We start from the raw sequence: 27,240 nt of genomic DNA on the forward strand, positions 1-27,240 counted from the left end.
GGCAGAAATCCGTTTTGATCGGCGTGAATAAAATTATTTAAATATCTTTTTAGTCTCTCTGCCAATATTGAAGCAAAATTTTTATAATCTGAATTTAGTAGAGATATAGGTCTATAATTTTTAACCTGTTGCGGGTCAGTGTCCTCCTTCGGTATAAGTGTAATATATGCTTCAGTCCATGTTTTAGGTATCCTCTTCTTTGTCATAACTTCATTCATAACTTCCAATAGTTGGAGGCTCAATATTTCCTGGAAGGTTTTGTAAAATTCCACTGGCAGCCCATCTGGACCTGGAGCTTTCCCAACATTCTGCTTTTTTAAAGCTTCTGTTAGTTCCATCATAGTTATATTCCCCTCTAACATTATTTCAATGTCTTTAGGTATCTGGGGTAATTTCGCTTTCTGTAAATATTGTCTTACTTCTTCTTCTTGAACATTCTCTTGGTAGTACAATTTTCCATAGTAATCTTGTATAATTTTTTTCTTGTCCTCATTACCAAACCAGATCTGTCCTTCTTCATTTATCAATTGATTAATCCTTTTTGATTCTCTCTCCTTTCTCAGTTTATAAGCTAGCCATCTACCTGGTTTATTTGCGTCTTCAAAGTAGTTCTGTTTAGCACTTCTGATTTTTTGTGCTAGTTCCTCCTTTTCCATTAATCCCATTTTATGTTTAATTAAATCCATTTTAGCTTTAATGTCTTTTTTTTGCGGGGATTTCTGTAACTCTTCTTCCAGTTTTTTATGGTCATCCTCCAATAATTTAAAGGTCTTTTTCTGCATTATGTTTCTTTTCCTTGTATAATCTATTATTAAACCTCTTGTATAAGCCTTCATTGTGTCCCAAAGATTCTGTAATGATGTATCTTTTTTTTATTTTCATTAAAAAAGAAGGTAAGTTCTTTCTCTATTTTCTGTTTAAAATCTTGAGCTTTCTAAAAAGATAGTGGGATGTGCATGATAAACTGTTTATACAGGTGCCACCCGAATAACTATAAATAAGAAAGCGGAGTTGAAAGTGGATTTTGAAAATGTTTAAGGTGGAAAGCTTGATTTAGTCACAAGAGCCTTGGACACTTAGTGGCAGTAGCTTACTTCTTGCTAGAAGCTTTGGTTTTTTTTTTTTTTCCCCTACCCTCTCTTCAGCTGGATTTTTAAAGAGACTTAGCTTTTTTTTTCCTTTCCTTTTAATTTTTTTAATCCCATTTTATGTTTAATTAAAAAATTAATTTTTTTATTTGCATATTACTAGCCGCTTTCTTTTAACGGAAGACCGAGATGCTCTTATTGTTCTTGTTTCCTGGCAGGTTTTTCTGGTTTCCTGGCTGTGACAAATGAAGTAAAAAATTATATTTGTAATCTAGACATATGTTTATGATGTTATATTTCATATTTTGTATTGTATCTCTTGTGTTTTTATTCTACTGAATTGCAATGTGAACGTGCCATACGATAAAAAAATAAAGAAATATCCGCAGTTTCGTCCGTCCACAAAAATGCTGAGTCAAGGGCGCATGGCAGAAGTCCGGATTTACCGCTCAGGGGCTCACCCCCTGCTCAACGTCTTTTTTTCGTGGAGGGATCCTCGGAAGCCCCTGAACGGTAAATCCAGACTATGGATAAAATCAGTCCGTTAAATCACAAGCCCAAGTTTCCTGGCATTTGACTTCCGCGAACCCCCTAGAAGGCTCGCGGACCCCTTTCCAAGACCGTTTTTCTCCCAAACTTTCCTTTCGGCTTTGGTGTCCAAGGAACGCTCGTCGCGCGCCTTCCCTGGGAGAAGCCGGACTCGCTCCGAAGCGCAGACGCTCCGTTGCAACGATGGAGATTCGGGACCTTGGAGAAGGGCTCTTCTCCGGAACGATGGAGAGTCGGGGCCGCCTGCAGGCCACTCCCGCGGCTTGATTGGCTCTGCGGCCCGCCCAGAGTTTTTGGGTGGGCGGGGCCAGAAGGGGAGACCGGAACTGAGCCGGAGCAGGCGTGGCCCGGCAGGCTTCCGCTTTGTTCGCCACCGCGGATCAGTAGAGAAGGCTGCGATGCTGTTTGCGGGTGCCCCTCTTGCTCCTGGGCCAGCGCTGGGGGCCGGAGAGGCTGCCCGGGGATTGTCTTCAGGCCGCGGGAGGGAGACGGGTGGGCAGGAGCTGAGTCCGGGTGGGGCTGAGCCCCCCATGGCGCGGCTCCCTCCCCCCCCCCGAAACCCACTTCTGTCTCCTTGGGCTGCGCTGAGCCCCGTCTAGGGACTTTTCGTGAAGTGCATAATTTACGCATTTAATCGTGCTTCGCCTTTAGTAAAGCGGCCTTTGTATCGTTGAGAAAAGAGGAAAGGGAAGAGGAGCAAGCCCATTTCGCTCCGGCGTGACAACCACCGCTTGGCATCTGGGCTCCCTGTGGGCGCACTGGCTCTAATGGGCTGGAGGGCAGCGGCCACCTTGCTCATCCTGCTGGGGTGCTGCACCTGTGAGTAGCTGATAATAATAATAGTAATAGTAATAATAATATTGTTACGTTATTGTGGCATATGGTTTAGTGGTCTGGTATGGCTGCAGATGTGCTGGGGAGGGTCAGTAAATGACGAGAGGAAAGGGGAGGAGCTTCTGGCCTTGAAGCGCAGCTGTGGCGCTGCCGTGAAGGCCAAGGAGCTGAGCTGGCTGCCAGCCAAGGTGGCTGGGGGGAGATGCCAGGGCAGCCGTCCCACCGACCCAGCCTGTGTAGTCCTGGTGGGGAGGACTGGCGCCCTGGGGGACACCCGCCTCCTCAGTTGCTGGGGATGCCGCTGGTCTGATGAAAACCGGAGGAGGAGAGGAGAGGAGAGAAAAAGCCTGCGCAGAACGGGGCGGCTGGAGAGCCAAGCGAAGTATGCAGAGCAGCCCGTGGTTCCTGGTCAGAGAGGGAGAAGAAGAGTCCACAGGTGGCTTCCCTGGAAGAGGGGAAGTGAAGCCCCAGAGGGGGCGTCTTCACACAAGACCCAGGATGGGAAGGGGGGGGGCCCTGTCCCCCGGTCTCTGGGGAAGGACTGGGCAGAAGACCCTGAGGGAGGTTCTTCCCCCAGCGAAGAAGAAGGAGAAGGAGAAGTAGTAGTAGTAGTAGTTTGGCTGAGCAAGTAGAAGCCACGCCGCATCCTACAGTAAATCCGCCCATGTCTTTCTTTTCACTCTTTGATAAGCCCAGGGAGGGGGAGGGAGGAGGAAAGAAAGGGGAAAGAAGCAGGAGAGATCCGGAGTCAGAGGAGGAAATCCAACATTTACAGTTGCAAACACCTCTGTAAACAGCCTCACTGTGTACAGTAGAAAAGCACAAAAGCCTCCAATTGTGTTTTGCTGCACCAGTTGCCATCCTTTCAAGCCCAAATACATCTACAGTTCAAAACATACCTGGTCCCACTGTGGCAGTTGTGTTGTGTTGTGTTGTGTTACACTAACTAAGGCACCGCATAACAAAATGGATGAAAAAGGCTCTGATTTCCAGCGGATGCCCTGAAGAATAAGAGGGGAGAAGGGAGAAAATCTGCCTCTCTGAAGAGGGACGTGGAGGCCAGTGGGGCATTTTTCTTTTTCTCCATTCTTTGTCTACCCCGCTTAGTGCCTTTTCCCTCTTTTCTTCCTTGGGCCTTTGTTGGGGAAGAAAAGGTGACTTGGCTTTTGATTTCCTTTCTTTCTCCTGGTTTCTTCTTCTGCCACCCGGTCCATAGACAGTTGTGGCTTCTGGTCCTCCGCGCAGGTTTCCCTCCTCCTGAACATCCTCTCCCGAAACCCAACCCAACCCATACCAGAATCTGCCAAAGTTTCTCTTCGGATCCGAGTCTTTTCATTGCTTTGTTCTTCTTCCTCTGTCCTTCGCCCCTTTCTGTTTCTTCTCCTCTTTCTCTGGCCTCTTCCCAAGCACCTTTTCCCTTACACATTCCTTCCCCCTTTTCCTTCAGGTTTTTCAGTTGGGGAAGTGCCTCCTTTGGGGATTTTCTTTGCTGGAGCCCAGAAGGCAGAAGAGATGAAGCCCTTTTTCTTTTTCCCTCTTTGTCTTTTGCTCAGAAGGCCAGCTGGTGATGATGAATTAACACTTTATTCCACAGTAGGTCCCAACCTCCTCCTCCTCTTTTTTTATGCGTGGGTGTAGATGTATCCGTTGCCTCTTTCTACTCTGTTCCTAGCCTGGCTTGCTCTTAGCCCCGCTTCTGTCTCTCTTCTCCTCCAATAGCAACTTTCTTTTTGCCTCCCTTATTTGTGTCAGATCCATCATCCCCGTCCACCAAATGATGTCCTTCGTGGGGCAGAACAGAAGAGGGATCACCTGGTGTCCTACTTTCCATCTCAACTCTGCTACTGTAATGTACATTAAAGGGTTAAGGCTAGAATAACCAAAGACTGCTCTCTTTGGGATTGTTCATGTAAATTACCCACAGGATTGTTTTCAGTGCCTCACAAAATTTCAGTGCTTTTGATACAGAGATATATCATATTTTATGTATACATATAACGTTGTTGTTAGCAATTCCTCTGCCCTTTTCATTCATGCCTGTTATCCATATTTCCCCTGACTTCTGCCTGCCTTTTGTTCAGTTTTGGGTATTTGCTCATGTTTAATAAATAAACCAACTCCAAGCTATATTACTTCTGTTATCCGCATTCAGCAGATGGTGTAGCTCTTCTGATCCGGATATAGGATACGCTGGGCGTGTGCTAGGTGTAAACTAAACTGGAAACACCCACGATATGCATTCTCCACAGCAACAGTCTGCCATTAGGTAGCACTGCCTTCTGCCATCTGTTCTGTTGCCCGTCCTGCCCCCCGCAGCCCTGACAACACCATCACAGAGGAACTTGGCAGGATGGAGGAGGGGGGGATATCAGCAGCCCCACCTCTCTCAGCCAGGCCTCCATCATGCAGGCAAAATCAGGGCTTCCATCCAGGATTAAATCTTGGGGAAAAGATCTTTTTCCAGCAACAGACTTTCTGGACACATCCATGGAGTTTCCCTGCCTTCTTCCTGGATGTCTTTCTGACTTCCCAGTTTTGCCCACAGTCATTGGATATCCTGGTGCTTTCTCTCCAAACAATTCTCCATGGCCAATGCTCTGTGTTTGTTCTTTTTTTCCAAGATCATTTAGTGGAGACTCTTCTCATTCTTAAAAAGTTTATGTCAGCGTTTGATAGGATGCCTAAAATGTGAATGAACGTTAGGTTGCTTCAGCTGTACAATGACTGCTCAGTACGGCATTGAGAAACAGTTGCAAAATGAATAATTTTATAATCTGAGAAAGGTTTGGGGCTTTGAGCTTCATATCTGAAACTCAAGTCTCCACTGTGGTGTTATTTACAAATGTTAAAAGAGAGGAAAAAGAAAAAGAAAAAAGAAAAGAATGGAAAACGTAGATAGGTATTTAATCTCTCCCTTCTCCCTTCTCTACATTCCAACCGATGTACAGTGTTTATAAACATTTAGGCCCCTTTAGAAACCATATTGTGTTTCTGTTTGCCTTGCTGTGTGATGTATTGTATACATGGAAACCATTCTTGCTTGAATCTGGTTAAACTTCTGTTGTAGATAAATGCTGTTACTTCCCCCCTCCAAGCTTAAGTTCCCAGTCAGATGTCATTCGTATTGTATCTTTCTTCCAATGCTGGGCAAAGTTTATCCACGCAGCCATGAGCCTCTATCTCAGTAAATTATGCTGTTTCTTGTTAATGCATTCTGGGATTATACCTAGTAGAAAAATGTGATTTCATTTCAAACTGAGTTTCTAAAGTCTTGGGATGGTCTTTCCAAGTTTTTTTTATAGATCTACCAATGGGGGTAGAATGTTCCTTCAGGGCATTTCCAACATTTGTCACTCTATGATTCATCTATCTTGGAAGTCAAGGTCAGCCAAAGTCTGGGGAGGGGGGCTGCTCCTTGGGGCATCTTCCATGTTTGGAGACAGGAGTGAGAACCTCCCACCCACGGCAACAGATCGAACTCCTTCTCTTGGGGGTTTGCTCTGTGACAGTGAAATGGGGAGGGGCTGGAGCTTCAGACTCCTAATTCTGCCCTTCTCTCTTCTTCCTTTCCAGGCTTCCCCTCACACTCCCTGAGCTACTTCTACCTGCAGGTGCCAGAGTCCAGCCAGGGGCTGCCCCAGGTCTTCTCCAAGGCCTACCTGGACCACCAGCCCATCGCTCGCCATGACAGCCTCACCAGGAGGACGGTCCTTCTGGTGCCCTGGATGGAGGAGGTGGAGAAGGAGGATCCCAACGATTGGAACCGGGAGATGGAGACTTTGCAGACCACTGAGCAGGTCTTCCAAGATGAGCTGGAGCGTGTACAAAAACTGTACCAGCAAAATGGAGGTTTCATTTTCTTTCCTTCTTCCTCCAGTTCACTTTGATTATTATTCTAAGGGAGAAATTTGGGGGGTGGGAGGGGAGAAGAAAAGTAGCCCCCACCTCACAAGGAAGGGAGAAGTGACTATATTGCCCACCTACAGACTGCAAAATGCAGGATTTCTTTTCTTTTCTTTTTTTCTTTTTGGCTTCCAGGACTACAAAAGGATGGTGCTGATGTTTTTTTTTTTTTCCTCTGAAGGAAAGAAAAACTCCACATTATTCTCCCTCAGCTAAAATGACTGGCAGTTATTTGCATGATATGGTCCCATCTCCAGAAAGGTTCAGCGCAGGCCCTCTTCACTTTCCTCCCTGTTCTAGAAGGTGGGGGAGGAGAGTTCAGGTTTCCCTTCCCAGATGGGATGGAGGGGGAAAGATAATAATTAATAAACCTTTTTTTGCGGGGGGGCGTGCCTTGGGAGAGGAACTCTGGTCCTTCTAAACTCTCTTTCAGGGCTGCACACCTGGCAGGCGATTTTGGGCTGTGAGCTCAGGGAAGATGGGAGCAAACGAGGGTATTGGGACTACGGCTACGAAGGGAAGGACTTCATCAGCTTCAACAAGGAGACCCTCAGATGGGTGGCAGCTCAGCCCCAGGCTGAGAAGGTCAAGGAGAAGTGGGATGATGATCTGGTGCGGTCCGAGAGAAACCAGGTCTTCCTGGAGGAGACCTGCATTGAGCGGCTACAGAAATACCTGTCCCACAGGAAGGAGGCTCTGCAGAGGACAGGTGAGTGCAGGGGAGGAGAGCTGCATAATTTCCTTGGATGGACCTTTTGAGGGTGCTGTTGGGCTGGGGGGGTCAGTAATTCCTCTTGAGAAAAAAAAAAAATCACCATTCTTGCATGAAAGGAAACCTGATGTAGAGAATAAGGAAGAAGACCTTGATGGGGAGGCCGATCGCAAGATGGTGAAGTGAAAGCATCCAGCTGTCAGAGTGCTCTGGCAAATTTTTATTTTTACTTTATATTATCAGACGAATCCCCTTTTTAACTACTGGTCCCTGCGTGCAACTGTATATGATTATTTTCCAAACAACTGGGTGAGACTGTTTACACACTGTCGCTAAGAGAAGATAACAGCATGGGAAAGAGGAAGAAATGGCCCACAAGAATGAACTTTTCACACAGAATGAATTCTGGCATGCGGTCATTATTCAAATCATCCAAGCAACTAAAAATAGACAATCTTATGGAACTCAAAAATGAGATGGCTGTGGGTGAAAATGTAAGTAATGACAGTGCCAGCTTTAGTATTATCAATAAACCAAGCCTCGGGCACACTCTAAATAAATATGAGGTGTTGAATTGGGACTCTCAAGACGAAAGTGTAGTAGATCACCCCACTTACAACAGTGGGGAACTAAATTCCCTGGGCACCTTAGATATAACAGTTTCCTCTTTGGAAGCAGCTGCATGCTTGGTTGTAGCATTTACTACAAGAAGCAGTCAGGAAGAGGTATCCAAAAATGGGACCACCGAACTTGTGTCTAGGCAAAGCTGACTGACCGCACGGACTGTACTATCAATTTTTGATTATCCAACAGAAATAACAGTGAAAGTGGACTCATTGAAAGAGTCCTTTGATACAGTGACTCAGTCCCTTCACAATAAATTATCCCAGTTTGCTGAAGTAGGAAGCTCTGGCTCTAAAAATGTTCAAGCTGTTGTAACTCAAAGACTCTACAGCTGAACTGACTGAGAAAAGGGAACAAACCACCCAAAACCTGTCCTTCAACCTTTGAGACACGTAAGGGCTGAAAATCAAAGTCATGATAATTGAGTGCTGCAAACTAATCAGATTTATCTACACATTATCCTTAATAGACTCAACAGAGGACGGTGGGGCTTAAAGAAAGCAACACGTTACTCCCTAAGCCAGTTACTTCGATGTCATTACTATGCCATCGACTTAGGTCTGGTGGAGTGGCTTCCTAGTAAGATGGGCTGTAAATGAATTCTACTGACATTCAAGCAGTCTGTAATCCCAAGTACGCTCTTTAACACGAAGCCCATGCCGACCCCTTTCTTAATATTTCCAAAACATGTATTTTGTGAGATGCAGATATCCCCACTCATTGAGTCACTATAATAAGAGACTGCCAGCCCTTTCAAGGAGAATCAAGGAATGGGTGCTGCTGCTGTTGCCAGCTGCAAAGATAAAAAACCGGCCCTGCCTTTGGGAGAAGCTTATTTTGATAATTTCAGGCAGAGAGAGGAGGATCAATTGCAGCTGAATTGCTGAGAATTAACTGGTGCCTTTGGAGCCTTGCTAAGCTGTGAACAGGAAGATTTGTTGAAGACGTTAGAGGATCTTACGCAAACTCTAACCACAATGCACAAGACAGTTGCCCCACTAATTGATTTGGCCTCGATCTGAGTTCAGCTCCAACATCGCTTGAAGACAGCCAATTGGATGGACAACCAGATTGCTTCACTGAAGATTCAAACACACCCCAAGGAGTTGCGAACTCAGCCCCACAAAATACAGAGATTGTAGATCAGCATTCACGGGACTGTATTTTAACTTCACTAAAGGGCACTCAGACCTTTGATAGAGGCTGTCCCAGTGCAGAAGTGTCTACAGCAATACTTTTGTCTGGCCAAACTGAATGATGTTCAACCAATATTACTCCTCTGTCTTTCATTTCCAGGGTGGAATGTTCCAGGGTGGAAATCCAGGCATAGATATCTATTGTTTCTGGCTTGTATCTCCAGCTTTGATGTAGTTTTTTCCCAGGAAACCTGGCACGCGGGTGAACTGGTAGCAGAAGGGTTCAAGACAATTGCCCTGGAAGCTGTGCCTGGTGCAGGACATGGGACGCTTTGTGGGGGGTTAGGAATTTTAATATCTACCACATTACAGGTTCAAATAATCAGTTTACAACCATTAGACAGGTGTGCACTAGCAGTTCTACTTCAATTTAATAGGAGTCAATTCCTTTTGATTAATGCGTACATCCCACCCCTGTGGATACGATCACAGAGAAGACATGTATGGGACAAAATAAATACCTCTGTGGAAGATCTAATGGTTACATCCTCTGAAGCACATATAATATTGGCTGGCGATTTTAATGCAAGAATTGGAGCAAACGACAAATCACTTTTTGCTAAACATTCACTACCCGCCTTTATCTTCTGTAATAACACCCCCCCCTTCATGGATCACTGCCTTGTCGTGGCGAAGGGGCTTGCGTAACTCAGTGAAGCCATGAGCTATACCGTGCAGGGCCACCCAAGACGGACAGGTCATGACAGAGAGTTCTGACAAAATGTGGTCCACTGGAGAAGGAAATGGCAACCCACTCCAGTCTCCTTGCCAAGAAAACCCCATGGACAATGTTAAAAGGCTAAAAGATATGACGCCGGAAGATGAGCCCCTCAGGTCGGAAGGTGTCCAATATGCTACTGGGGAAGAGCGGAGGGCAATTCCAAGTAGCTCCAGAAAGAGTGAAGCGGCTGGGCCAAAGCCGAAAGGACGTTCAGCTGTGGATGTATCTGGAAGCGAAAAGAAGGTCCGATGCTGCAAAGAACAATATTGTATAGGTACCTGGAATGTAAGATCTATGAACCAAGGCAAGCTGGATGTGGTCAAGCATGAGATGACAAGACTGAACATCGACATCTTGGGAATCAGCGAACTGAAATGGACGGGAATGGGTGAATTTAATTCGGGTGACCATTATATCTACTACTGTGGGCAAGAAACCCTTAGAAGAAATGGAGTTGCAATCATAGTCAATAAGAGAGTGGGAAAGGCAGTAATGGGGTACAACCTCAAAAACGACAGAATGATCTCAGTGCGTATCCAAGGCAAACCATTCAATATCACAGTCATCCAAGTCTATGCCCCAACCACTGATGCTGAAGAAGCTGAGGTTGACCGCTTCTATGAAGACCTACAACATCTTCTAGAACTAGCACCAAAAAAAGATGTCCTTTTCATCATAGGGGATTGGAATGCTAAAGTAGGAAGTCAAGGAGTAATCGGAATAACAGGCAAGTTTGGAGTACAAAATGAAGCAGGGCAAAGGCTAATAGAGTTCTGTCAAGAGAACAAGCTAGTCATAGCAAACACTCTTTTCCAACAACACAAGAGACGACTCTACACATGGACATCACCAGATGGTCAATACCGAAACCAGATTGATTACATACTTTGCAGCCAAAGATGGAGAAGCTCTATACAGACAGCAAAAACAAGACCAGGAGCTGACTGTGGCTCAGATCATGAGCTTCTTACTGCAAAATTTAGGCTTAAATTGAAGAATGTAGGGAAAACCACTAGACCACTCAGGTATGACTTAGATCATATTCCTTGTGAGTACACAGTGAAGGTGATGAATAGATTTAGAGGATTAGATTTGGTAGACAGAGTGCCTGAAGAACTATGGACGGAGGTCCGTAACATTGTACAGGAGGCAGCAACTAAAACCATCCCAAAGAAAAAGAAATGCAAGAAAGCAAAATGGCTGTCTGATGAGGCTTTACAAATAGCTGTGGAAAGAAGGAATGCGAAAACAAGGGTGAAAGGAAAGATATAAGCAACTGAATGCAGATTTCCAGAGAATAGCAAGGAGAGATAAGAAAGCCTTCTTAAATGAACAATGCAAAGAAATTGAGGAAAACAATAGAATGGGGAAGACTAGAGATCTCTTCAAGAAAATTGGAGATATGAAAGGAACGTTTAGTGCAAAGATGGGCATGATAAAGGACAAAAAAGGCAGGGACCTAACAGAAGCAGAAGAGATTAAGAAGAGGTGGCAAGAATACACAGAAGAACTATACAAGAAAGATCTTAATGTCCCTGATGTCCACGCTGGTGTGATCGCTGACCTTGAGCCAGACATCCTAGAGAGTGAAGTCAAGTGGGCCTTAGGAAGCATTGCTAACAACAAAGCTAGTGGAGATGACAGTATTCCAGCTGAGTTATTTAAAATACTAAAAGACGATGGTGTTAAAGTGCTGCACTCAATATGCCAGCAAGTTTGGAAAACGCAACAGTGGCCACGGGATTGGAAAAGGTCAGTTTACGTTCCAATTCCAAAGAAGGGCAATGCCAAAGAATGCTCAAACTATCGCACAATTGCACTCATTTCACATGCTAGCAAGGTTATGCTCAAAATCCTACAAGCTAGGCTTCAGCAATACATGAACCGAGAACTACCGGATGTACAAGCTGGGTTTCAAGAGGCAGAGGAACTAGAGATCAAATCGCCAACATTCGCTGGATCATGGAGAAAGCACGAGAGTTCCAGAAAAATATCTACTTCTGCTTCATTGACTATGCAAAGCCTTTGATTGTGTGGATCACAACAAACTGTGGCAAATTCTTAAAGAGATGGGAGTACCAGACCACCTTACCTGTCTCCTGAGAAATCTGTATGCAGGCCAAGAAGCAACAATTAGAACCAGTCACGGAACAACCGATTGGTTCAAAATAGGGAAAGGTGTACGACAAGGCTGTATACTGTCACCCTGCTTATTTAACCTATATGCAGAGTACATCATGAGAAATGCCAGGCTGGAAGAATCACAAGCCGGAATTAAGATTGCAGGGAGAATCATCAACAACCTCAGATATGCAGACGATACCACCCTAATGGCAGAAAGTGAAGAAGAACTAAAGAGCCTCTTGATGAGGGTGAAAGAGGAGAGTGCGAAAGCTGGTTTGAAACTCAACATTAAAAAACTAAGATCATGGCATCTGGACCCATCAATTCCCTGGCAAATAGAAGGGGTAGAAATGGAAGCAGTAAGAGACTTCATTTATTTGGGCTCCAAGATCACCGCAGATGGAGACTGCAGCCATGAAATTAAAAGACGCTTGCTCCTTGGGAGGAAAGCTATGGCAAGCCTAGATAGCATATTAAAAGCAGAGACGTCACCTTGCCGACAAAGATCCGCATAATCAAAGCTATGGTTTTTCCAGTAGTAATGTATGGCTGTGAGAGCTGGACCATAAAGAAGGCGGAACGCCGAAGAATTGATGCCTTTGAACTGTGGTGCTGGAGAAGACTCTTGAGAGTCCCCTGGACTGCTAGGAGGTCAAACCAGTCAATCTTAAAGGAAATCAACCCTGATTGCTCATTGGAAGGATCGATAATGAAGCTCAAGCTCAGATACTTTGGTCACCTAATGCGAAGAGAGGACTCTTTGGAAAAGACCCTGATGCTGGGAAAGATTGAAGGCAAAAGGAGAAGAGGACGGCAGAGGATGAGATGGTTAGATAGCATCACTGAAGCAATGAGCATGAAACTGAGCAAACTCAGGGAGGCAGTGAAGGACCGGAAGGCCTGGCGCAGTATGGTTCATGGGGTCACGGAGAGTCGGACACGACTTAACGACTAAACAAATAACACCCCCTATTCTATGCCGCCAATCTAAGGATGAATTTAGTGATTATAGAGGGCCTTGCTTTGTTTGAACTTTCACAAAACTGAATTTGGTAATTTTAAATGGGTCTATTAGTGATGATTACCCAGCTGAGTACACCCACTGGGCCGGTACCAAGCCTTCCCTGTTAGACTATGTTGGACCTCTTAGAGTTTAATTCCTTACCTATCTAAGTTTGTAATTGTCAGTCAACCAGAAAGCGACCACTTTCCTGTTACTTTGTGCCTGAAAATCTTTGATAAGTTGCTCTTACCTTCTTGCCACATTGCAACAGTGGCCCATGACTTGTGATCACTCGTGCTGAATGGACATCTGAGCAAGCAGCAATAATCCCTAACTTTGTTAGAAGCAAACCAGCGAAGTCTCTTTACTCAGCAATAGTGGAGGGTAAGTTAGATGACATCATTGTTGGCTAATTTTAATAACTTAACCAACCTATTCCAATCATTGTTAACAGCCCCCCAATCTGTTACAATTAGACATGATCCAAGAACACGTCATACTTGGTTCGACCATGAATGCTGTGAAGCTTGGAATTCTCTAAATTGCCATTTTAAATTCTATAAAGACAGTCCTGGTTCTTGTTCAATTTCTGAGTTAATGACATTGAAAAAACAGAATAAACAGTTAATTTGTCAAAAAAAAAAAATGCTGTGAGGGTATCCTGGCAACACTTGATAGCAGCTGCCAGTGTGAAAAACCCTGCCATCTTCTGGAGGTTGGTAGCCTCATCTTCTTCTAACAATATTTATAGCTCTTCACCTCCTATACCAGCCAGTATATGGGAACACCATTTTGTCACCTTAAATGGTCAAGAGGAGAATTTCTTAGCAGATTTGGAATTGGATGTGGCCTCTCTTCCCCATTGGCCCCCAGTCTCATGCTCAGAGATCAGAAATATAATTAAACAGCTCAAACCAGGGAAAGCTCCTGGTTCAGATTTTCTAACATATGAAGTATTAAAAAATAATTTGGAATGGTGGATCCCAATGCTAGTTTCGCTTTTCACAGCAATAGACTGTTCGGCCATGATACCAAAGGACTGGGGCTTGGCTGTTATTATACCAATATATAAGAAGGGCAAGAGAGATGATCCAGCTAACGACTGCCCAGAGAGTTTGTCAAGTCAGATCAGCAAAATGTATACTAAACACCTGCAGGATAAACTAATTGATTGGCTTGAACCTGAAGACATTCTGATGGATGAACAGGCTGGATTTAGAGCAGGTTGATTGATGCTAGACCATGCTTTGGTGCTGCAAGATCTAGTAGAAAAGTACACCCACAAATCAGGACAACGCCTTTACGCAGCATTTATTGACTTTAGGTCAGCCTTTGACACAGTCACTAGAACTAAACTGTGGCATAAATTAAAAAAATACCACAAGTGACAAATGCCTACTTTTGTTGCTCACCAAAATACACGAGGACACAAGACTGAAGGTCAGATCCAGTAATCAAGGACATGTCACAAAGGAAATACACATAAGGAGGGGAGTCAGACAGGGATGTGTACTGGCCCAAGTAGTATTCAATTAACACATAAACTCATTGGTCTCTCATCTAAGTAGCTCTACTTTTCATCCTCTGAAACTAGCCCAAAGACATGTCAATTGATTACTGTATGCAGATGATGCAGTAATTCTGTCATTAACTTCTGTTGGCCTCAGAAGAGCTCTGAGATCACGAACGCATTACTATACTGAGGAGGAACTAATAATAAATTACACCAAGACTAAATGCCCAAAACAGAGAAGTTGGAATTTAGGTGGGCAGCCCATTGAACAGGTTAAGATATTTAGATATCTAGGGATAGTTTTTCAAGCTTCAGGAAGGAGAAATGCCCACCTGGACTATGTTTCCAGTAATGCACAGAGATCTGCATCAGCTATTCAAACTTAATATTTTTCCAGAGGAGCACAGTTTATCCCTACTGCAGTTAAAATGTTTACAGCTAAAGCTTGAGTGCAATGGCTATACGGGGCTCAGCTGGGACCTATCATAGCACCCTTATCTTAGAAGGCATACAAACAAAATTTCTAAGAAACATCTTCCAGGTTACCTGCAGTGTTCCAAATGCTGTACTTCGACGGAAAGCAGGAGTCAGTAAACGTGAATCTGATCTCTGGATAAATATCTTTTCCTACTGGTTAAAATTACATCACAACCCCAGTGGACTGACCCATCTAATATTGGCAGGTAGCTTCAAATCCTCTTGGGAAATAGCCATCCAAAAGACACTTTATGGTTTCTCTAGTGATGCCATTTTAACCTTAAGAGTTAGAAAAAGCCAGATCAGTGTTAAGACAAAGGATCTTAGATATAGAAGGTCAAACAGAAACTGCTCCATTTTCTCACAATATAATTGCTAATGACCAAATCTTAGCATCCAAACCAGCTTCATATCTGTATCATATTACAGTCCCCAAATTCAGGACTGTATTTGTCTCCAGCCCCATTAAATGTCTTCCCCACAGCTGTTTTGGAAGGGAAGTATAGGAAAACCCCATATGAAACCCGATATTGCCCCTGTGACTCGGGTGCCATAGAACCCACAGCCCATGTTCTTTTGTATTGTCAGTTCTACAGGGATATTCGCCACTAGTTGATTACCCCCCTTTTATTTAAATTTCCAGGGCTCTCTGACAACTTTTATTTGCGTTATCTGTTAAACAACCAAGATAAATGTATTTCTCTAAAAGTAGTAAAATTCTGCAACATTATGTGTAAGCTTCACCCACAAATGGTTGCTAACAGTTATTGATGTTAGGGGATAATTTTGTTTTTTTTTTATAGAATGAATTTTTATTGGTCAGTGGCTGAAATAAAGTTTCTGTCTGTCTGTCCTTGATGGACATATGTAAGATCCTTGGACAACAAGAGGTGAAACATACCTTAAGTCCACCTCAGATATTTGGAACAGGCTCAGACATAAGAAGGGGGAGGAGGTTTAGCACATCAGATTTTGTTATTATAGCTAATCTCAATAAAAGGAGTTTTAGCATTCCCATGTAGTTGATTTCCTGGCCTGGCCTACTTAGTAGGACTGACACCTAGGGAGCATCAAGGTCCACCTCTTGAGGATCCTACAGATTCAAGAAAGGAGGGAGGCGGTGATGCAATTATGTGAGGTTCTTCCAGATGCATTATCTTGTTGGTGCTTGGAGAGATCCTGTAAGGTGTGTTCTTGCTATTTTTGCAGAGCCCCCAGTGGGGAAGGTGACCCACAAGGCGGTTAGTGACAACGTGGAGGCCCTCATCTGCCAGGTCTACGGTTTCTACCCCAAGGAGATCAGCGCCACCTGGAGGAGGGACGGAGAGGTCTGCAAGTACGAGACCTTCCATAGGAACGTGGCCCCCAACTCAGACGGGACCTATTATGTCTGGCTCAGCATTGAGATCGACCCCAAGGAGAGGGACCTCTTTCGGTGTCACCTGGAGCATGACAGCTTGCAGGAGCCCCTGGTCTTGGCCTGGAAGGAGGAAATGGGTGAGAGGCTGAGGCTGAGGGTTGAAGGAGGTTGAAGGGGAATCTTCACTGGGCTGGAGGAGTGGAAAAAAGTTATTTCCTGTACCGGGACAGGTTACCTGAAGGCAGTCAGTGCCTTTTCTGGCCATTTTTCTGAAGTGGAGGATGGGGATTGGAAGGGAGGGGTCTCCTTCAGGTGGGATGCAGGGAAGACGTTGCAGATTAGGACAGTATTTATTCTGCTGAGCATCTCTACTTCAGGGAACTCACGATCTCTGTCTGAAGCCCTGGAGAGGAGCTTCTCATCTAATGGGAAACATGCTTGTCTTTTTTAGCCAGACGGCGGCTCGTTCTGGTAGGGACCATCCTTGTTGTCCTGCTGGGGCTTCTGATGATCCTCCTCCTCCTGACGTGTAAGTGAACTGGAACTGCCCCTGGTACAGATGGCAAAGCTCCCTGAGAGGTGCAGTCAGGACCCCCACAAGCCCCCTCCCAGAAAGAGCCTGTAGGGAAGGGGATTGGCAGGAGAAGGGGTTCAGGGAGGAAAGAACACTCCCGGGACTGAAGTGATTTGGGAGGTTTAGAAAAGGTTCTCAAGAAGAGCCCCTTGTAAGCAAGAGGGACCCTCAGGAAGCACTGATGGAAGGTGGGGGCAGCGGAGGAAGGGCCCCCATGTCCCCTGACCCTTCTGGCCGTGGCCCCTGGGAAGGAAGGACCGATGGAGGATGGAGCGACTGCTTCCTCTGTTGCCCCTCCTCGGCTCCTGCTGCAATCAGGAGTGAGGAGGAAAACACACGTGGGAAGGTCTCTGGGAATTGGGGAAAGGTTTTCTTGAACTGGGACCTACAGGGACACTTCCATGTAATGTTCTTGGCAACAATACAGATGTGCTTCGCCATGGCAACCTTTTTCCAGGGTATTCTTGATTTACTTGGGAATTCTTGCTTGTGTCCCATCCAATTCTAAAAGGCCAGGCCCTGCTTTAGGTCAGCCAAGATTTCCACCGTCCTGTCCTCTAACTGGGTTGGCACTGGGCTATTGGAGCATCAACCAAACTCAGTGGTAGGGAGAAATGTCTGGGAGAATGGGAGGTGCCATTTATTCTGGAAGGAGCTTCATTCTGGCTCTCAGAACCTTGGAAAAGAAACAAGACCTCATTTCCTGACCGTTACAAGCCTGAACATGCTCTTGGAGGAAAACAGTTCCTATGAGCGTGGGGAGCTTGCTGGGCAGTTCAGTGCCTGGTTATTTCCAGAGGTGACGCTCTGACCCCAAATCTCTTTTCTCTGGAGTGACCTCCCTTGTTGCCAAGAGAGGGCTGGTTGGCTCTGGAGGTCCCTTCAACTCTGATTTTTCCCCCCGATTTTTCTCTGCAGGGTATCGAAGGAGACCGAAGAGCTCAGTGGGGAATATTTGAAATCTTGACAGGTCTGTAGATCCTTTTGTGTTTGGAGTTCATACTGACACTTCCATGTAATGCTGCAAGACTGAAATGGGGAAGATGAGCCCAAGGCCAGCTGTGACCGTTTTATCCACGGAGAGTGTCACGAGGTCTTTTTTAAAGTGGACCCAATTAGATTGACCCAGAATCAAGAGAACCACGAAAGCCCTGGACTCTGGACTGTTTTTTTTTTTTTTTTAATATATAGTTGGTTTTGCCAGCGGGGATCCCACATCGACCCGGAGCCAACAAATGGCCAGTGTCAATGTACTATTGTCATCGGGGGGGGTGGGGTGGAGCGGGTTTTGTATGAGGATTTTTATTCTTGTAAGCCGCCCGGAGTCACCGTGAGTGAGTTGGGTGGCCATATAAATTGTTTGAATACATAAATAAATCACCCTATAAGGGTTGGGGGGGATGTGTTCTGTTTAAAAAACCAAGATACAAAAGTGAAACATACAAACATATATGTGTGAGTGCTTTCTATTGCTATTATCTTATCCTATGCTCTATTTCTATTGCTACTATAAGTTACTATTTCTCTATACTATATTCTATTCCTATTACTTCTATACCATTCCTATTACATGTGGATGGGGGTGAACAATATACTTTTACTACTGCAGAGTGATGTTTTCCTCTTACAGACACTGCTCTCTTTAAATCCTCTGTATATTTTAATTTTTCTACTGGTGATGGGAATTGCTTTTAATTTATTTTAAGATTGTTCCCAACCAGAATCACTTGCTGAGTGATTACAATATACTTTTACTACTGCAGAGCGATGTTTTCCTCTTAGAGACACTGTTCTCTCTTTAAATCCTCTGTATATTTTAATTTTTCTACTGGTGATGGGAATTGCTTTTAATTTATTTTAAGATTGCTCCCAACCAGAATCACTTGCTGAGCTGGGCGGCCATACAAATGGAATGAATGAATGAATGAATGAATGAATGAATGAATGAATGAATGAATGAATGAATGGGGGAGGGGTGTGAGGAAAGAGGAGGGGAAGGCCGGGCAGTTCTCCAGAAGCCATGAGATAGGTTAATGTGCCTTATCAGTTAACGATTATAATGTATTAAAATGTAATATGAAATGTAATGTCATAAAATGTTCTAGTTGGAAAAGCTGCTCCTTCTGATTTTTAACACTGTGTGAAGAGACAAGTTCTGCTCATTCCTCCCCCCCGACGCCCCCCAGGGCTCAGTATGGCAGCAACCGAACAGAAGCTCCCCAGGAGCAGGAGGGGTGCCGGGCGGAGCGCCATGGCCCAGACCTGGCTCCTGAGCGCCAGGGGGGAGAGGGCGCACCCAGCCTCCGCCAGCGCTGCAGGAGCCTCTCCGGGGCCCCCGGAAGCCCCGCTTGCCCGCAGGGAGGCAAGAGGAGCCTTCGGCAGGGAGCGAACAAGGAGAGCAGGTGGAGGCCGATGAGGGTGAACCACTTCCCCCATCCACATGCAAAACTGAGGGCTGGAGTCTGCCCTCTGGAGTGCAACTATGCTGTTTGTGCTGTATTTTGGGGGATTCTTCAGCCAAGAAGTTAAACGCTGGGGCTTCATAATTGGGGTGACAATGCCTTGCGCTCCCATAGATTGTGCTGCTTCTGAGCCCCGCACCGCCTCAGCGGCAGCCCCATTGCAGCCATAGGTCTCATGGCTCCTTCTACGCTTAAGAGTTTCATCCTCTCCTGCGGTGTCCGTCAAAGGAACAGAGTGAACGTGCCCAGGTGGACTGCAGGCTTCTCTTCTCAGCCCTTCTCTTTCCTGCCTCGACTGGCTCTGATTTCTGCAGGACACTCTCATATACACAGCCTTTTGCTCTTTCAGCTTCTCCCTGTGCCTTTTTTCAGCACCTCTTCAGCTCTCCCGTTTTTCTTTTGTCCTGCTTCTTCCTTTTGTGTGCAGTACAATTCCTTCAGCGCCCATCCTCCTGATGGACTGCCACTGACTCTGGAGGCTCCATCAAAGTCCCCCTCAATGGCCACTCTTAGGCAACCACCCGTAAGCTCTCTCCCCCTCTAAGAATCATTAGTGGCATGGCTGTGAAATGTGGAAGAGCAGCAGACAGGAGACAGTGGCTTGCTGGCCCGGGGAAGGAGGGAGGATGCGCCAGTCAGAGGGCCCCAGCTGCAGAGGGGAAGACGGGGGGGGGGGATTTCTCTGGAGGGAAGCTGGTCCAGGCAGCCCCCGGGACCATTTGTTTTCCTTGACCAATCCCGGCCCTTCGATCTCCGTCAGGCCCGGAGAACTGGGAGGGAGGGAGGGGGCGGGGCTTCCACCCGATTGGCCCGTCCATCACCGGCTGAGCAGGAAGGCGCTTCTGAGTCAGGGGTTATAATAACTTCACCCTGATTACAGTTACTACAAAATAACTTTAAAACCCTTGATCAGAAATATTATTGTAAACCATTACATATTAGTTTTTCAAATTTCATATGCTAATGAAGTGTAATCAAATTACAAAGTATAAAATTTTAAAAAGTTTAAAAAAAGTTTAAAAAGGACATTTCAGTATATTTATTATTATTGCTATTAAACTAATTTATATAGCCGCCCATCTCACCACAGCTGACTCTGGGCGGCATACAACAAAGCTAAAAACAGTCGATACATACATTAAACATATCAAAACCAACGTAGACCAGAGAATAAAAGGGTGTTACGAAAGAGGGAGCCCCTCACTAATTCCCCCGTCCCCCGGGGGTCCCCAGGCCTGCTGGGTAACCACGTCTTAAGGGACCTCTGGTGCTCAACGATGGTGCGGCCAACCTCGGGGTTCCACAGCGCAGGCGCCACGGCGGAAAAGGCCCGCCATTTGTAAAGCTGCTCGTTTGTGGAACAAAGGATTCAATCCCGTCCCTGTGGACTAATATTGCCCGAGAACCTCCTTTGCGGGGCTGCCTCTGACGGCGGGAAAAGGCCGCGTGTGCTGAGGCTGAGGAAAAAGCCAGAACGAGAGGCTGGACGCATCTGCCTCGTTTGGGGCCGGGGTCCCCAGGGGGATGCTCTGAGGCCCCCACCTGCCTCTAGACCCCTCACCAGCTGCCCCACAGTCTCTCTGCCATACCTGAAGTTCGACATTTGTTTCTAACACTTCAAAAAAATGCCTCTAGACTCTCTTTTCACAGGATTTGTTTTGGTTTTTTTTCCTCACGGGACGGCATAAATGGCACCTCCTATTTGATTTATGCTCCAGTGGCCAGTTCCAACTAATTAAACGGCAAGTCAGAGTAAATCTTGGCCGATCTAAAGCAGGGCCTGATCTTTTAGAGCTGGATGGGGGACCACTAAGAAATCCCAACCAACTCAAAAAATACCCCTGAAGAAGACAGCATTGGTGAACTACCTCCCTATAGTTGCCAAGGACAACACAGGCAGTGTCTTAACTTCAATTCAGTTTTAAGAGAACATGTTGTTGATCTATAATACAACTGTAAGTTTGTATTCAAAAGGTTATATAGGTTCATAGCAGGTCATTTTATTAAAATAACAAAAGTATTTTATTTGCTTTACTACAAAATATAAAAGTATACAAAATGGAGAAGCAGGAAACAATAAGGAAGAAATGAAGACTTTCAACGCAATGCAATAAGTTGAGGTTTTTGGCAGAATCTTTTGTTCCGAGCTACTTCTTAGTCAAACAAAAGGCTCATCATACCAGAAGACCAAAATGAAGCTGTCTTTCCACCACAGCAAAGTTCACTTTTCTGAAAGACGCCCTACTTGAGAAATCTAAAATTCTTCACGTAGGTTCTTCCAGAAGCATTATCTTGTTGGTGCTTGGAGAGATCCCGTAAGATGTGTTCTTGCTGTTTTTGCAGAGCCCCCAGTGGGGAAAGTGACCCACAAGGTAGTTAGTGACAACGTGGATGCCCTCACCTGCCAGCCCTACGGCTTCTACCCCAAGGAGATCAGTGCCACCTGGATGAGGGATGGAGAAGTCCGCAAGTACAAGACCTTCCATAGAAATGTGGTCCCCAGTTCAGATGGCACCTATTATGTCTGGCTCAGCATTGAAATTGACCCCAAGGAGAGGGACCGCTACCAGTGCCATGTGGAGCATGCTGGGCTGGTAAAACCCCTGGTCGTGGCCTGGATGAAGGAACCTGGTGAGAGATTGAGGCAGCTAGAAGGGGAATTTCACCCTTGGGGAAAGATGGAAAAACTGGCCGACTAGGTGTTAGTTCTTCCCACCCCCAACTTAAACTTGGCTGGGTCTGATGATGTATTGAGCCACAAACTAAACCAATCACATGTTGTCTTAGCCATGTCTGGAGAACCAAGCCCTGTAGGTAATTTGTGGTTTTGTGTCATGTGAATGAAGAAAAGTGGGCAATTCCATCACCTTAATCCTTGCTTAAATGCACTGGGGGATGCAGAGTGGGAAATGTACACCTGTGTTCAAGACCAGGCATGGTTGTGGTTTCCCCATCTTGGGCAGAAGTGAAGCTGCTGGGGAGGAGGTTGTGTTAGCTGTTTGGCAGTGAGCATCTCTTGTGTGTGCCAGGTGCCAGATTTGGTGCCCAGCCTCTGCCCTTGAGCTAAGGATCCTGGTAGGAAGGTTTGAGGAGCAATAATTGCACTGAAGACAGAAGAATTTGTTCTTTTTTTAGCCAACAGGGTATTCCATGTGGAAATCATCTTGGGGGCTGTGGCTGCTGTCATTTTTCCGGTGTCTGGGATCAACTGCTGGATGGGTAGGTAAAGAGGAAATACTATTGCAGCCCGGTTCCTCCTCCTGCTCTTGATTTGCACTGAGAGGGTCTTGGGGTGAGGGATCCCTTCCAGATGCAGCCCAGGAGCTTCTCAACGAGTAGGGAACCAGCTGCCCCCCATCCATGTCCCCAGAGACTCTTCCCACCTCCTAAATTCTTCACTTGGCACCATCATTCAATCCTCCAAGCCCAGATAGCAACATCTTAGTTCCAAGATAGAGGTAGAAGTAGCATTTTTTAGAGCTACATTTGAACTAGAGAACTGGACAATTTGTCAGCCTCTTGAGGTTGACCAGATCAGGAAACAGACTAGAACAGTGTTTCTCAAACTTGGCAACTTGTGGACTTCAGATGTGTGGACTTCAACTCCCAGAATTCCTTAGTCAGCAATTTCTGGAAGTTGAAGTCCACACATCTTAAAGTTGCCAAGTTTGAGAAACACTGGACTAGAGCTATACTTTTTAGAATTAGGCTACTATGACAGAATCTTGCCCATCTGATGGTGTTTTTTCTTCCCTCCCTCTTATACCCCAGGGAGTCAGGGAGGAGCCAGCTTGAGTCTCCTCCCAATGTATTTCTTGTTTCCTGGACTCCAAGCATGTCTTCACCCATTTTGTTTTGTAAGTTTCTGAATAGTTTCTCCAAGGCCACCTTTAGGGCTTCCTACACCATTGCATGAAGCACAAATTGGTTTACTGACATAGCTGGAGGCAGAGACACACCTCAAGAGGGTTGCAGTTACAGTCCCTCTTTACAGGTAGTCCTTGCTTAATCACCATTTATTTAACAATGGTTCAAAATTATGGTCTCGGAAAGGGTGCTTTATGGCCCATAAAGAACTTCTGGCCATTGTAAAACATCCTGCTGCCTCCTCAGGTCACATGACTGCATTTCAGGTGCTTGGCAACCATCTCACATTTACAACCAGTTGCTAAGTACTCCGCGATCAATGTGATTGCATTTGCAATATTCTTTTTTCCCCAGAAGGTCAGTGGGGAAGCTGGCAGGGAAAGTTGCAAGTGGAGGAGATGGAGGGGAGCTGAAATCCTTCTTCAGGATCTGAGCTCTATTCCTGCAGCCCCACAAAGGATTTCCCCTCTGTGCACAGAGGGGATGGGAAACCCCTCGGCAGTCTTCAGGAATGGAGCTCAAATCCTGGAGATCGCTTAATGACCGCAACTGGGAGTGCCCGGATTGTGGTCATTGAGTGAAGCAGTCACGTGGGCATCTTGCTTAATGACTGCTTTTGCTCAACTATCAAGATTCCAGTCTCAATTGTGGTCATTAAGTGAGGACTACCTGTATAGACTTATGCAAATTAGAGTATCCAGGACATGGGATAGAGCAGTAAATCTTTCATTGTATTATAACATATCATTTGCCTAGCGAGGTGTATGAGGCCATGAGGGTGTAATTAAGAGGGGATGGGGCAGGACTTCAAAGACCATGCGGTTTTGAAAGAACAAAGAGGCTGTATTCCAGGAACATAGTTTCTTTCTAGGCCCAGCCTTTCTTTGCTTTCCCAGAACTCTGCTCACCTTCCAGGATCTCTTCCCAGCTGATCACATGCCTTGGCCTTTTCAACCATTTTATGGCTGAGCTGATAGTTTTACTTTCCCTGGCAAAATGTTTTTGTGATGGGGTAGTTGCCCAATTTAATACCATGTAGCTGAGCCAGTGTGTTGTTTTTCCTGGAAAGATATATTTGGATTAGGGATTTTAAACTTGATGACTCCCTCCCCCTCAGTTCTCCTTCAGCAGTTTAGAATTATCTGGGCCTTGTTCACTTTGCAGCAAAATGTATTTATTTATTTATTTGCTTGCATACTGATTGTGTTTATATACAGTCAGACTCAAAAGACACTTCCTGGTGCCTCACTTAATGAGAAGATAAAAACATAATTTGGGGGACTGCCTGCCTCTTCTTCATTCTGCCCACCTCACTGGATCTGATGAAGTTCCCACATCCCAGATCTCTCCCATCAAGCAATGTCTTCTGATGGGACCCAGGAAGGATGCTTTGTCTGTTGTGGCATCTGCCTGTGGAATCCTGTGGATCCCCTGAGATTCAGGTGGCCTGGATCTTGTTGGTCTTTCAAAAAGTACTGAAGACCTGGCTGCTCCTGGAGGTGTTGGCCATGGGTGTTGAGTGAGTCTGACTCAAAGAGATGTTTTAGGAAGTGTTTTATGGAGCTGAGTGATTATCCTCGGTTGCTAATTGTTTTGTTTTTTATGTTTGAGGTTGGTGTCTAGTTTCAAATTTGTTATAAGTTAACCAGAGTTGTTTTGAATTCGAAACCCATATAAATTGAAGGAGGGAAGGAAGGAATAAAATAAAAATGAAATAAAATCAGAAAAACTGAGAAAAATCCAAACCAGTTTTAAAAAGTAGGTACAATAACAAACATTCATCCCAGAAGCCTCTTGGGACAGGTCCATCTTAATAGTTTCTGGAAGGTCAACAAACTGAAGGAGGCTGTGTAATAAAGGGCGGAAGTCAAAAAAAAAGAAAAAAAATGTGGAGAAGCTGGGATAGTCTGACTCAGTGTTTCTCAACCTTGGCAACTTGAAGACGTGTAGACTTCAACTCCCAGAACTCTTGAAGACGTGGGGACACCAACTCCCAGAATTCACAGGATTCAAGTTGCCAAGGTTGAGAAACACTGATCTAAGTTGAAGGCTTTAAAGAAAAAACAGTCAAAACCAGTCCTTTGAGCTGCATCGAGAAACACCAAGAAGTGCAGTGACTGCCAAATGGGTAAGATATAATTATAGTGTATTTGCTTAGGGAATAGATGGATTGCTACCTTTTGTACCAACTGCAGTTTTCAAGTGGTCTTCAAGGGAAGCCCCATGTAGAGTGCATTGCAGTAATCCAGATGGGTGACGATAAGAGCACAAGCTACCAGGGCAAGGTCCTCCTGCTCCAAACCAATGCACCAGATGGAGCTGCACAAAAGCCCCTCAACCTCGAGCCTCAAACTCTCTGCCTTCATGACACAGCTGGAATGTTGGGAACATCTTGCTGGTGCACTCACAAAATGGCTGCTGGGGGGGCTTGCATGTTCATTAGGTACATGCCAATGGGGACAGCATAACCAGCTATAAAGCCCCAATTTGGTATGATGCTGGAAGTTGGCGCTTTGCATGGCAGCAGGCTGAATCTCTATTTTTTAAGATTAAAATATTAAAATTAAAACTTCAGGGTTGGGTAGAAGGGCCGGTGAACACCCAGGGAGGGTTCTGGAGGCACATGGAAATCACCCTGGTTCTAAACAAGGCTGGTATATAGAGTCTTGTATTATTTTATTTATTCCCTCAGTTTATTTGCTGCCTTAGTTGGCTCCCAATTTCAGTAACAAAAACCATATGCACTTCACAGCATCACATCATATAACCCCAAGGAATCCAGGGGACAAATCCCCTGCAGGAGAGATCCCATCCATATTCCAATTTTCTATGTTTGGGGAAAAGAAAAACAATTTACAACAATTGATTACAATTTTGAATAAACCCCAGGAGAGAAATATTACCTGAATCCTTGAGCTTGCTGCTCAGTTGAGTGCCTGTTGATTTGCAGTGATAACACTTGGATTCCAGGCCTATTTTCATTGAAAAATTGAAATTGCCTTCCCTGTTACAAAAGGGGGATTGGATGGCCTCTGAAGGTCCCTTGCAGCACTGATTCCCCCCCCCCCCATTCTGTCCCTGCAAGACATCAAAGGAAGAAAAGCGAGAACAGCTAAGGAGAATCTGAAATCTTGGCCCGTTTGGGGGTCCTTTACACCTAGCGAAATAACATTCTCATCAATCAACCTGTTCATCAAGCTGCCCAACAAAACCACAATATCAGACCTGGCAGAATGACATTATTTGCTGTTATGCTGACATAGCTGGAATACACAGAAGACAATCCCTTGATCTGTTAGTTGTGGTCAAGTTTTGTGAATGTTTCTTATGTATTGGGAGTCTGTTGGGAATTGATGAAGAGCTGAGCCTCCCATCTGGTTTGGTTTGCCTTCTTTCATGGTCTCTGTGTTGTCTTGCTGAAGTCATACGATTGCATTAAAGTATTGTCTGTTGTTAAAATATTGGGTATAAGCTGTTTTTCATGTGTTCATTCAGAGAAGGCTTATATTAAGGACAAACCATTGTTCAGGAATGCTTTGTAAACTGTTTTTTGGGGCAGAGGGAGAAGGCGGCTTCCAGTGAGGGCTGTGTAGTGGCCCTTTCTTTCAGACCCAGATAAAGACCCAACCACAGAGAATTGCTGCAGCTTTTTTTATAGCTCCTCTATTTATATGGTTTGATCCTCCCATCTTAATTATATCATATGACCCACAAGCTGGATCACATCAATGTTTGGAACAGATGTAGTCTGCTTAGCTTATTTTCTCAAAAGCCATCTAAGGTCAGTTTTGGGTACTCTTGAGGTTAACTGTTGAAGGATTACATATGCACACACGCAGATCACCTCTAACCTATGTAGGCTCTGTTGACAGTTCCAGTTGTGGTTTGTTTTGGTGATCTTTCTTATGGGAATAAGCATTCTGCCCAACATGTGCACTGTTTCCTGTAAATGCAGTCCAGTTCCTCATATTTATGGGAAACAAGGACATTGCTTAGGGCAGATGCTTCTCTAATAGCATATCCACTTTTCTCTGTAGTTTCCTATAGCCAAAGGCATTACGTCAGCAGAAACAGCACAGTTAAATATAGCATAAAGCTCCCATAAAACATCTCTGCAGTTGCCTTGGATTACTTTTGGTCAGCTGAAGCAGTTTTGATGGAACGTGAAACTGAGTTTAACTTCCTCCCAAGGCCTTTCTGGAAACTCAGGCATTTGCTAGCTAGAGATTTTTG

General features: G+C 45.1%; 2 protein-coding genes across 3 annotated transcripts; both read left to right on the plus strand.

Moving 5' to 3' along the window:
* The first annotated feature begins 1,976 nt into the window (after window positions 1–1,976).
* LOC103052243 (major histocompatibility complex class I-related protein 1-like) lies at window positions 1,977–18,791 on the plus strand. 2 transcript variants are annotated; one of them, XM_015890508.3, is made up of 6 exons: window positions 1,978–2,456; window positions 6,045–6,320; window positions 6,808–7,083; window positions 15,954–16,241; window positions 16,556–16,633; window positions 17,597–18,791. In XM_015890508.3, the coding sequence occupies exons 1-6, from the start codon at window positions 2,405–2,407 to the stop codon at window positions 17,635–17,637; spliced, it is 1,011 nt and encodes a 336-aa protein (XP_015745994.2). In that variant the 5' UTR covers window positions 1,978–2,404; the 3' UTR covers window positions 17,638–18,791. The 2 variants fall into 2 exon arrangements, with proteins under 2 accessions (XP_087985847.1, XP_015745994.2); XM_088129721.1 differs by lacking the exons at window positions 16,556–16,633; window positions 17,597–18,791 and having other exon boundaries at window positions 1,977–2,456; window positions 15,954–16,291.
* Window positions 17,603–27,240, plus strand: LOC112542419 (class I histocompatibility antigen, F10 alpha chain-like). Its single transcript, XM_088129753.1, has 4 exons — window positions 17,603–17,648; window positions 21,484–21,771; window positions 22,276–22,359; window positions 26,093–27,240. Exons 2-4 carry the CDS (start codon window positions 21,588–21,590, stop codon window positions 26,242–26,244), a joined length of 420 nt encoding a protein of 139 aa, XP_087985879.1. The 5' UTR covers window positions 17,603–17,648; window positions 21,484–21,587; the 3' UTR covers window positions 26,245–27,240.

Source organism: Python bivittatus, unplaced genomic scaffold, assembly GCF_059951505.1.
Source record: "Python bivittatus isolate LINGU-HERP-01145 unplaced genomic scaffold, Pbiv_v1 ctg000810_np1212, whole genome shotgun sequence".
NCBI lineage: Eukaryota > Metazoa > Chordata > Lepidosauria > Squamata > Pythonidae > Python > Python bivittatus.

What these genes read in the sequence shown, in the direction of transcription:
- LOC112542419 (XM_088129753.1), top strand. Translation starts at nt 21,588, where the DNA reads ATGAGGGATGGAGAAGTCCGCAAGTACAAGACCTTCCATAGAAATGTG. An exon ending in GGCCTGGATGAAGGAACCTG is followed by an intron (nt 21,772 to 22,275) that starts GTGAGAGATTGA and finishes TTCTTTTTTTAG; the next exon opens with CCAACAGGGTATTCCATGTG. An exon ending in TGGGATCAACTGCTGGATGG is followed by an intron (nt 22,360 to 26,092) that starts GTAGGTAAAGAG and finishes TGTCCCTGCAAG; the next exon opens with ACATCAAAGGAAGAAAAGCG.
- LOC103052243 (XM_015890508.3), top strand. Translation starts at nt 2,405, where the DNA reads ATGGGCTGGAGGGCAGCGGCCACCTTGCTCATCCTGCTGGGGTGCTGC. An exon ending in GGAGGCTCTGCAGAGGACAG is followed by an intron (nt 7,084 to 15,953) that starts GTGAGTGCAGGG and finishes CTATTTTTGCAG; the next exon opens with AGCCCCCAGTGGGGAAGGTG. An exon ending in GATCCTCCTCCTCCTGACGT is followed by an intron (nt 16,634 to 17,596) that starts GTAAGTGAACTG and finishes TTTTCTCTGCAG; the next exon opens with GGTATCGAAGGAGACCGAAG.